The 12447-nt window shown below is 34.9% G+C and overlaps 1 protein-coding gene across 2 annotated transcripts in view; it reads right to left on the bottom strand.

Moving 5' to 3' along the window:
* Positions 1 to 12447, bottom strand: part of HSD17B11 (hydroxysteroid 17-beta dehydrogenase 11) — a 34473-nt gene that overhangs the window by 2867 nt on the left and 19159 nt on the right. The window contains exons 5-6 of one of the 2 annotated variants that reach the window (XM_057730108.1): positions 9252 to 9389; positions 565 to 681 (exon numbers count right to left, since the gene is read on the bottom strand). In XM_057730108.1, coding sequence (XP_057586091.1) covers positions 565 to 681; positions 9252 to 9389 — 255 coding nt within the window. The remainder of the gene's footprint in view (positions 1 to 564; positions 682 to 9251; positions 9390 to 12447) is intronic. The other variant, XM_057730109.1, reaches the window with a different exon arrangement.

Genomic DNA, 12447 nt, shown 5'->3' on the forward strand with positions numbered 1-12447 from the left:
CTCCTCCAAAATCATTGTCCCATAATCCCATTTTGTAATAATGCTTAAAAACTATCCTCCTTCATATGTATTCATTTATAAGACAGGACTTCCAGAAATATACAAATTTCTTTCTTCAAGATGTAAAAAAAAAAAGAAGAAAAAAAGAAAAAAAAAAAAAAGGAAGAAAAGTAGAAAAAAATTAAAAAAAATTTCTTTCTTCAAAAAAAAAAACTTTAAAAATGTATGGAAATTATTCGGTTCCATTACCCAATTGCTATACAAATATTGCTTGAATGATGAACAAATGTGGTTTTAAAAATGGATGGATTGAGACTGCCATATATACATTACTAATAAGAAAAAAATATCAAATTGTACACTTTAAATATATGCAGTTTATTGTATGTCAATTATCTCTCAATAAAAGCCCTTAAAAAAATGGATGGATTCCTTAAGCCTATTATTTTTATTAACTTAGTTCCATTTAATTGTACTTTGTCAAATGCTTGGTTTTAAATCTGAGTAAAAGCATGTAATAAACACCCTTTATTTTTAATGCTGACAAACATCACTGTCGCTTACCTTTCCGCCACTGTTAAAAAGCTTATAGAAGATGGAATAAAGATCATTTTCTGCTCAGTCAGGATCCCATCAATCAGCTTGTTTACCACTTCCTCAGGTTCCAGGGTGGGTCCCAAACTGAAATCAGAAGCAGTCTTCAGAAACAAAACATTTCACCGAGGTTGCAGCTTTGGTTTGGTGCTAAATGAGTAAGTTAAGGTACCGTACAAACCATAATATAACTGACATGTAGCGTGTAGCCCAACAAAGCGCTCAAAAATGGTAGCTGTTTTAGCATTAATAAAAACAAAAACAATTATTTAGTGCTTACCATGTACTGCACACTGTGTTAAACATTCTACATAAGTTATCTCACTAAAGTTTTCCAACAGCCCTTTGAAGGAGATATTACAGCCCCTATTTTTCAAAGAAGAACTATAGGAGTAACTAGGACTCAAAAATAATTTATTTAGATTAGGACTGACAAATTTCACTTTTAAATCTCTAGAAGTCTTGGGAAAGAAGTCAGATACCATTAAAGAAGTTTTGTTATTCTACTAAGACTATTTAGGGAACAATTTCTAAAGTATCAGAGGAATTAAAATATAGGAATAGGCTCAGCTGTGTCTTTGATCTCTGCATATTTATTAGGTATTGATTTAATTTTTAGCTTTCTTACTTAATTCCATGTTGCATCTTTACTGTGTAATCATCCTGGTATATGTACTACTGAGTGTAGTGTGTAGTGCCTAAAAAGTGGCTTTTGTTTTCTGGGTATTAAAATAAGTGCACTTAGGATTGAGTTGCACAAGAATTGGTTCTGAGGTGTTTTTTTTTTTTTAAATGTCTATTTGGTTGCACTGGGCCTTAGTTGTGGCTCACAGGCTCCTTAGTTGTCACAGGCAAGCTCCTTAGTTGCAGCACATGGGCTCCTTAGTTGCACTATGCGGGCTCCTTAGTTGTGGCATGCTAATTCTTAGTTGTGGCATGCATGAAGGATCTAGTTCCAGGGAATTAACCTGGACTCCCTGCATTGGGAGCTCAGAGTCTTATCCATGGCGCCACCAGGGAAATCCCGATCCTGAGTTTTTAACATTTTGTTAATGACTTAGAAAAAAAGATACAGAATGATTTACTCATGAAATTTGCTAATGTCACCGAACTGGGTGACTAACATTTTGGAGAGGCAGATTTTAAATGTGTGTCACCAGTTAAGAGAAGTTAGACACACACACACGCACAATGGATGAGATTCTTTAGAAATGAATACAGAATAGTTCATTCAGAAAGAAGAATATGCAGTAAAGTAAAACTGAGACAACTGGAAAGTGCAGTATTGTACTTAAAAGTGAGTATGATAATTGGATACATGAAGGAGAGCAGAGCTTAAAACATATATGATATAATCTTTCATTCTCGGCATAGGTCAGTCATGTATTAGAATACTGTGTTCACACCAGGACCCTGACGCAGTAGTATTATGTATGAAAAGCTTGGAGATGTGATTGCAGAAGAAATATAATAATGAAAGCAATGGCTTTTGGCTCAATAGAGGCAAAAATGAAAGCCAATGGGAACTTGAAGAAGACTAAGCAGTTCTTTAGCCTGTGGGATAAGAAGGTAACGGATGCCAAGGAGGATGACTCCAGAAATTGAAGGATGCTTGTGCCTTGAAAAATGTTCAGAGGGAAATTCACTTTCAAGCATATTGCTACCAGACTTCAATATTCCCAAGCTCCATCAAAGCTTGCAAACACCTGTGTAAACAGTATAGCACACTGCCTCATTCACACTGTGGCCTTGCTCACCTTCCAATCAAATGGTGTTGCATTGACTGAACTTTTCTTAGTTACTTGATCTCTTTATCTAAGGTCTTAGCTTCTGTCAGAAGAATTTTCGTTAAATTTAAAGGCTGTCCAATATCATGATATTAAAAAGACCAAAAGAAAAGGCTTCCAGAAAAAATTCAATTTCTTGGCAGAATAAAACCTTGATCATTAAAATGTCAGTATGTGGAAATATTTTTTTCCCTGATAGTCTAATTTTAACAGGAGTTGAAAATTTTATTAAATAAATGCAGGTAATGGATTTTGTAGAAACTATCCAAGAAACACTTCAGGCCAATCTGTTGGGGACGAGAAGAATCCATGTGGGATCATAAGAATACGTAGGGAGAAAGAGTATTTTCAGGTAGAAGGACTGTGTTTGATTACCTAATTTTACCACTTAGGTAGCTGAATAATTTCGGGGATGACATCTCTACTCTTTAAAGCTCAGATTTTTGTTTTTGTGTTTAATTTGAAAAATGGAGATAATGCAGTGGTATGCTGGTAGATGTGTAACAACTGGCTCTCCAGGGGACAGAATTACCAGTTTTGTGCATTTTCCAGTTTCTATGATATAAATATTCTCACCATAGCCAATTTCAAGCTACCAACACAGTGTCACTGAGTGAATACAAGCTAGCTTTAGCACTCCACAGGTACCATGATGGTTAAATGGGAAATGTACACATAAGTGCTTACATAGTTAAACAATACAAATGAAATGTTACTTGTCATCTTCTCATATAACATCATTTTTTATGGTATTAGCCAATGAAAACTAACATCTTTCTGTAGCACACACAAAAACTAAATGTTTAGAGAAAATAAATTTTATGTATATTACATATAGGAGAGTAGACATTTTAAAAGGATGAATCAGAACATCCAATTATCCTTAATCTAATACATTCAGATTGTGCTGCATTATTCATATCACTAACAGAAAAGAAAAAGATAACTTTAAGGGAAAAGCATTCAATTAAAAATTGTTCATACACCTAATAATAGAGCCCTAAAACACATGAAGTAAAAAATAACAGAATTGAAGGGAGATACAGACAGTTTAGAAATAAGAGTTGGAGACATTAACCCCACTTTCAACAATGGATTGAACAGCTAGACAGAAGCTCAACGAGGAAATATAAAACTCGAACAACAGTATAAATCACCTGGACCTAACAGCGTCTATAGAACACTTCATCCAACACCAGTAGAATGTTTCTTCTCAAGGGCACAAGAAACATTCTCCAGGACAGATCATAAATTAGACCACAAAACAAATCTCATTAAGTTTAAAATACTGAAATCATACCAAGTATGCCTCTATCAGCCAGTTAAATGTACTCGGCGGTGTGTTTTATGCTCTAGAAAGGGTCTGTCTTGGATACTGTTCCATGTTGCACTTGGGCAGGATGTCCCGTTCTTCTGCTATTGGGTGCAGTGTTCTATAGATATCTGTCACTCTTGTTGATTTTGGTGTTTTCAAGTCTTTCAGATCCTTGATCTTCTGTTCTAGTTGTTCTATCCAATTTTAGAAGCAGAGTATTGATATCTCCAAACTACTATATTGAATTACCTATTTCTCCCTTCAATTCTGTCATTTTTTTGCTTCATATATTTCAGGACTATCTTGTTAGGAGCATATATGTTTATCATTTTATGTATCTTTCTAATGGATTAATCATTTTATCATTATAATATGTCCCCCTTTATCCTTAGAAACATTTTTGGTTTTAAAGTCTATTTTGTCTATTAGGATAGCCACTCCAGCTCTTGTGCATGCTGTCTGCATGGTGTTACTATTTCTGTCCTTTTATTCTCATTCTACTCACATCTGTGAACTTGGAACATGTCTCCTATAGAGAAGCAAATGTCAAATCACTACGCAGCACACCTGAAACTAACATAATATTGTTCATCAACTATGTTTCAGATAAAAAAGAAATCAATAATATATAAAAAATTCACAAATATGTCAAAATAAATTAATAGGACAAAGAAGAAATCACAGAAAATTAGAAAATATTTTGAGATGAATGAAAAAACACAGCATACCAAAACTTACGGGATGCAGCAAAGGCAGTGCTCAGAGGGAGCTTATAGCTATAAACACCTACATTAAAAAAAGATCTCAAATCAGTAATGTAACTTTCCACCTTAAGAATCTAGAAAAAAAGAACTAAACCTAAAGCAAGCAAAATAAAGGAAATAAGGATTAAAGCAGAGATAAATGAAATATAGAATAGATAACAATAGCAAGAATCAATGAAACCAAAAGTTGGCTCCTTGAAAAGATCAACAAAATTGACAAACCTTTTGCTAGAGCTGACCAAGAAGAAAAGAGATTAGGCAAACTATTAAAATCAAGAATAAAAGTGAGTTCTTTACTGAGTTCACTACTACTGACTTTACATAAATAAAAAGGACTATAGGAAAATACTATGAACAATTATATGCCAAAAATTAGATAACCAAGATGAAATGTACAAATTCCTAGGAACATACAAAGCACTAAAACTAACTCAAGAAGGAACAGAAAATCTGAGTAGACCTTTAACAAAAGATTAAATTAGTAATCAAAAAACTTCCAGTAAAGAAAAGCCCAGGACTAGAGGGCTTCATGACGAACTCTACCCAATGTTTAAAGAATTAACATTAGTCCTTCTCAAAGTCTTTCAATAAACAGAAGAGGAGAGAACTCTTCTCACCTCATTCTATGAGGCCAGAATTACCCTGTTACTAAGACAAAGATGTCACTAGAAAACTACGTATCAATATATCTTATGAATATAGATGCAAATATCCTCAACAAAATACCATCAAACCAAATACAGCAATAAATTAATGTAATATACTATATTAACAGAATGAAGGAAAAGCCCAACATGATCATTTCAATATGCACAGAAAAGGCATTTAACAAAATCTAACGCCCTCTCATGGAAAAAAAAAATCGCTCAACAGCCTAGAAACACAAGGCTACTTCCTTAACCTGATTTTTCTAAGCACTTGTATAATGAAGTCTGATTTGTATAAGCAGAGTGAAATAGAGAAGATAATGGGACTTATTAAACATGAAAAGATGACTGTGAGACTTTCTAATAATCAAAAATACACCGCCATCACATAGAAGTACTGTTTTTTCCTATCATATTGGCAAAGATTAAAAGTGTGCTAATATTCAAAGCTGGCAAAAGTGAGAAGAATGGACACTTTATACCCCGCTGGTGGGAGGATAAATTAGAACAATCCTTCTGGAGGGCAGTCTAATAAATCTATCAAAAGTAAGTTAGTTCCTGGGCCTTCCTAGGTGGCACAGTGGTTGAGAATCCGCCTGCCAATGCAGGGGACACGGGTTTGATCCATGCTCCAGGAAGATCCCACATGCTGTGGAGCAACTAAGCCCGTGTGCCACAACTATTGAGCCTGCACTTTAGAGCCCATAAGCCACAACTATTGAGCCCATGTGCTGCAACTACTGAAGCCCATGCGCCTAGAGCCCATGCTCCACAACAAGAGAAGCCACAGCAATGAGGAATCTGCGCACCACAACGAAGACTAGCCCCCACTCACCACAACTAAAAAGAAAGCCCGCACACAGCAAAAAAGACCAAGCATAGCCAATGGAAAAAAAAAAAAAGTTAGTTCCTACTCTTTGATCCAATCATTTATTTCAAGAAAATAATGATAAAGTGAGCAAAGGTATACACACACATACACCTATATGTACATATATACACACGTGAATATATAAACACATAATGCATATATGCACATGCATACATGCACACATAGAGATATGCATTTATTACAAGAACGAAAGATTTGAGATCTAAATGTCCATCAGTAGAGAAGACGTACACCCAAAGATCATCAGGCTGACATTGAAAGGAATAAGGAAAGAATAAGGTAAGAAAAAAGAAGAGTAAGGCAGCTCTTTATGTATCAACACAGAAAGCTGATAGCAGCATACCGCTGTCAAAAAGGCAGCTTATAGAAAAGTATGTATGTTTCCACACATACCAGAAAAAGAAATGCAGTAGGAAGTGTAGCCTCTTAAATTGGGAAATTTTAACTGGAAATCTAATTTTTCAATAAAGTGATTATCTCTGGAAGAGTAGCATCTTTAAAGAGGCTTTTCTCTATATTATATAAATTTTATTTATAATCATCATGTATTATGGGAAAAGCAATAAAACTACTTCCAGTGAAGTACTTACCATACATTTTAAAAATAATGATTCTCAGGAAAAAACTTCAACTAAAATTATGTTTAAAAAACAAAGCTAGGGGCTTCCCTGGTGGCACAGTGGTTAAGAATCCACCTGCCAATGCAGGGAACAAGGGTTTGATCCCTGGTCTGGGAAGATCGCATGTGCCACGGAGCAACTAAGCCCTTGTGCCACAACTACTGAGCCCGTGCTCTACAGCCCACGAGCCACAACTATTGAAGCCTGCGTGTCTAGAGCCCGTGTAGCCCCCACTCCACCACAGAGAAAGCCTGCACGCAGCAACAAAGACCCAACGCAGCTATAAATAAATAAATAAATAAATAAATAAATAAATAAATAAATAAAAATAAGCCACCTGAAATTAAAAAAAAAAAAAAAAAAGCTAGGAATAGTGAGGCTTTTGGAGTCAGTGACTTAGGTAAGAATTCTAGTCTGCAGCTCTGGGACTGTGTGACCTTGGGCAATTTTCTTAATTTCTCCAAGTTTCAGCTTCTTTGTCCATAAAATGGGCATAGTAAAACTTATCTTGCAGATTATTATAAGGATTAGAGCTGGGTTAGGCAAATTATGGTGTGGGTCCAAATCTAGTCCTCTTGTTTTACAGATGAGAGGTAATTTATGTTGGGTATCGAGACCTAGTAGGGTACCTGGTATTTAGTAGGCTTTCCATAAATGCTTTTAATAAGGCGATTTCTTAATACCCAGTCTATTTAACAAAGATAATTCTTAGCTGTCAAAAAAATTACGTGGAGCACCTGATTATACTTAATTCCAATAAACTCAGATTATGTTGCATTATAACCCTTACAGTAAACCAGTTTCTTTGCAGTGTTAGATATGTAAATATAACCAATAAACTACATCTTTGATGTGTTTTGAAAGAGAATTTAAGTTCCAACATTAATATAATACAAATTATTTTGAATTGGTCATTTGGCGTTTGATCGTTTCCTTTTTTCTCAAAGGCTATCCCTCTGCATGAAAAGGAAAGTTTATTCTGAATCTCAGTTCTGCCAATTATAGTCAAGTTACTTGATCTCTCTAAGCAAAGTACTGTTGTGAGGTTTAAGAAAATTACAGATTTCATTTAGTGTCCAAAATATAAACTAAAGTAAGAATTTTTCTGTTCTCTAATTAGAACTAAGCTTCAATATTAAAAGTAACTTCATCTTTGGCATCCACTCTAATATCAGCTTATCTTCAAAGGGGTTTCTGTGGCAGGACAAACCCCAGACCCTTCCTTAGCCAGGTAAAATTCCTGTGACTATACTAGAATCACGCCAACTTCTATTTATACTTCCTCTCCCCAACCCCACAGCAAGCATCCCAATTATTTTTTAATTGTACTAGTAGAGCTTTGCCAGGAGAGGGCACCCTTGCCCACATGAAGGTTAGCTTTGTGCCAGCTTGTTCTGGGGGCAAGGGTAAAAAATTCAATTATAATTAAAAAAAAATCAATATGTCTGTTTTTAACTGCTGGAAGACAGTTTGAGTAAAAAACTTGACTCAAATATATTATTTTAGTGTCTAATACTGGCAAATTTTATCCTTGGGGATGATACTTTCCTCTTCCTTCGATAACACTTCAGTTTCAGGGAACTCTTTTTAAAATTAATTAACTAATTAATTCTTATTGAGATACAATCGACATATCATATTATATAATTCTGAGGTGTACAGGCAGTTGATTTGATACATTTATATATTGCCACTTAGCATTGGCTAACACCTCTATCAATTACATAGTTATTTCTGTTCTGTTATGGGAACAATTAAGATCTAACTTCTTGGCAACTTTGAACTACTTAATATAGTATCGTTGTCTATCATCATAATGCTGAGGGAAACAGGCAGTTTACTTACTGCTTGCAGAATCCCATGTGTAATATATGCTGGTTATATGAAATTTAGATATTTAATCTCTACATAGAGAGATGTCCAAAAGGATGTTCTTCAAAATGTTAAAAGTAGTTTCCACTGGATAGAGGGTTTTAAGGAAATTTAAAACGAAACTTTATTTGTATTTTTCTGTATGTTGGAAATTTTTTTAAAGTATACATCATGTTTACAAAAATATTAAAGCTATCCCCAAAGAGAGGAAACATTAAAAATTAACCTCAGCTCTGATCCTTTGTAATTTTATTTTTTAACCAAGGAAAGACTATGGTCTGGTGCTTATTTTGGAGGATAATCTCTGGATTACCAAAAAAGTCTTTTTTACATTGTGGTCCTGCGTCACCTCTATCAGAATTACTTACGATGCTTGTTAAACATACGGCGTTCCAGGGTCCCTTCCCCACCACTACTCTATCCCAACCAAAGTGAACACATCAACATCTCTGGGCGGTGGGACCCCTACATTGTTCCCAAGCACTCTTGGAGAAATGTATGTATACTTGACTCTGAGAATCACCACTTAAGGTAAAACAAAAGGAAGGATTAGCAATCTCGCTGTCATTCATATCTATATCTATATACATTCTTTCTCTCTCTCTCTATTTCCCCACAGTCTATAGAAGCTGAAACTGAGATGCGGTAAGGGCCTTGAATATCAGGTGTTTTAAGGATTAAAATACTTGGGAAAACCCACAGAATGGTGATCTTCACAGCAATCACCAGTCCTTTCATCTCCATTTCTGTCTCAGCTTACCTGCTACTAGGGTTTTTGATGAAGCCAGTGTTTATGAAAACAGGGCAGAGACATGTTGTTTTGACTCCGGTTATTTCTAAGGCGGCCAGTTCTGCAGTCAAAGCTTTATGAAATCCAACAGCAGCAAATTTGCTTGAACTGAAAATAAACAGAGTTCACAAAATAATTCAAGAAAGCTGCTGCATCTATTTAATTGAGGTGTCTGTTCTACTTAGTTAAGTGCGGTGCTCTGCCAAGCAGCACAGGCAACATCTGAATCTCGGGACCTGGCCCAGACCTCCTGAGTCAGAATCTGTATTCTAGATGATCCTCAGGTAAATGTATAGGCACAGTAAAGTCTAAGAAGCACAGGCATAGAACACTTACTGCATCCCAGCATCATTTATCAGAGTGAGAACTGAGTAGGTTTAAATGTCTTGTTAGGAAAACTGGTAGGGTGTTTGTTTTTGTTGTTGCTGTTTCCATAAAATTCAATGTTACTATATAGGTTGTTCATTATTTACTTTAATATGTTCATGGAATTCATTGGGAAATTCTCCTGGTTAAGTCCTATTCTTCCTTCAAGTCTTAGCTTGATTTCCTCAAAGCTAAGGAAATTCAGACCCCTAGTCTAAATTATTTCCCCATTACACAGTAATCTTCAGTTTTCCATGAAGCACATCTTGGACTTGTAATTAAATATTCATTTGGGTGACTTTTTTTAACCTCTGGCCCCCATACCTTTACTATAATAATCTCCATGACTGTTTTGGTCTCCAATGAATGAATTCCCAGGGCCTGACACAGTGCTTAGCCTATAATAGGTACTCAGTAAATATTTGCCAAATGAATAAATCAAAATGCAAAGCAATTCTTATTGTCATAGTGCCTTCATTTGGAAAGAGAAGGAAATTAATCATATTCTAAGTGGACATTACTTTTCCAGCTAGGCTTTTAAAGAAAGAAGCATTATTGAAATATAAATTCGCATAGCATATAATTCGAATCATTTAGTGTACAATTCTTAAAATTATACAAAAATTATAAAATTTACATTTACCATTTTAAGTGTATCATTCAGTGGCATTAATTACCAGATAGATTATTTTTCTCTAAGCCTGTACAGATTAGCAATTACACAAAGTAAATTCTCGCCAATTAACCCATGCTTTGCAAAATAGAAAGCTGTGGAAAGGTCTCTTTTATCCTTTTGTTTGTTTGTTTTAAAGCTTAGACATTTAGTGAACGCTTAAAAGAAAGATTGCTAGATTCAACTACATAAAATGTGCACTGAAAACAGCACAAAAATAATCACATCTAAAACTGACCACTATACGCCAGACAGTGTCCTCAGTTATTCAGATGCATTAGTTCATTTAATCTTCACAACAATTCTGTGAAATCGATACCACTATGATCTCCATTTCCCAAAAAGGAAATTTAGGCAGAGGCAGGATTATAGCACTTGCCCAAAGACACAAAACAAAGTGGTGGGATCAGGCTTAAAATCTGGGCAACAAATCAGGCCTCTACATGATATACTCTAAACGTTACTAGTTCCTAACCAAGTTAAGAGGTAAATGCAACATATAGGACAAGGATTAAGGGTGAATACCTGACAACTTCTATAAATGAATAAGACAATACTCTAATGGATAAATGCCTAAGGACATTAGCAGAAAATTTACAAAATAAAAATACCAATAGATATATGTACATCAAATGTTTTATTTTCTTTGGAGTAATTGATATAACTACAAAGTAAAAAAAGATAAAAATTTTTTTCCTAGAAGTAATGGTAAGGATATGAGGAATTTTTTTGTTTGAGTTGTTTTTCAATGTACAGAATACTTTAATTTTATATAATTGAACTGGCAATCTTCCTAAGTCATAAACATACGTCCAAGTTTTCAGAAAAAAAAAAGTGAGAGACAACTTTCCACAGAACTTCCTATTTTCTAAAGCACAGGTTAATTGGCAGCATTTTCTGGAAGGCAATTTGGGAAAATGGTATAAAATTCATTAAAAATATGCCATGCTCTTAGATCCAGTCATTTCTCTTTTAAGTATTTATCCCAAGGAAGTAATCAATCATGTTGCTAAAGATTTATATTCAAGGATGGTCCCTGGGGTATATAGTTCATGAAGGCAGATAGCTGGAAACTGAAAATGTGTGTAGTGGACAGATGCTGTTTCTGCCCATCAGCATTCACAGTCCTCATTCTGGTAAGATAACTCTGATTTTGTCGGGTTACACCCCAGCTCCCCCTCTCCACACAATGGTCGAATCCAAATTGATCTAGTTAGAGTGAACTCTAGAACTAGAACATTTGAAGGCACAGCTTTTCCCCCACCTGCTGGACTTGGAGTTGAAAGGATATCATGCTAGAACTGCTGGTAGCTATCTTGCCAACAGAGGAAAGCCTGCCTAAGACTTTTCCTCTTTTGGTCTGGGGCAGTTTGTTTTGTGTTCCTTGCAACTGAAAGAGTCCTGAAATATAAATTATCCAACAATAATGGAGAAATTGAGTAAACAGTGGCACATATATACGATGCAAGAATTGAAAATGATGTTGCACACATATATTTATTAACATGCAAATATTCATTTTAAATTTTAAAAAAGCAAGATTACGTACACAATTTTTTTCAATGCATGACTATATCAACATTTAAAATGTCCTAAAAAAATGATAACAAATGCTCATCATGGTTATTTCTGTGTGGCGGGACTATCAGCAAATATTCTATCTTTGTCTTCTACTAAACTGTATTTTCTGATTTTTCTTAAGTGAACCAAAAGTGCAGGGATATATTAAAACTCGCAGTTAATGACCTTGAGTGTTAAAGGAACTTTATATATTTGAACTTCAGAGTGAATATGTTTTTAGACATGGATATATGAAAGCTAACAGTGAGTGGATTTTTTTCTGCACTTTTTTTTTCCTGAAATTGGGTGACATTACACCAAATTTCTTCTTACTATCAGCAATCTGAATTAATATTTCTCATTTCAAATTATTCTTTTAGATAACATTTGATTAAAAGCAAATGATCAGGACTCAATTTTGCCATGTCTTCCCATACTAGTAATTGTCATGCTCATAAATTGGCTATTTGAGTTGACAAAATATATTAGCCAGAGTTTACAGGTGAACCAAAAGAACAAACACGTTTGCAGCATAGTCTAACCACATCCACAGAGCGGTTGTTCTTA

Source organism: Hippopotamus amphibius, chromosome 3, assembly GCF_030028045.1.
Source record: "Hippopotamus amphibius kiboko isolate mHipAmp2 chromosome 3, mHipAmp2.hap2, whole genome shotgun sequence".
Lineage (NCBI taxonomy): Eukaryota > Metazoa > Chordata > Mammalia > Artiodactyla > Hippopotamidae > Hippopotamus > Hippopotamus amphibius.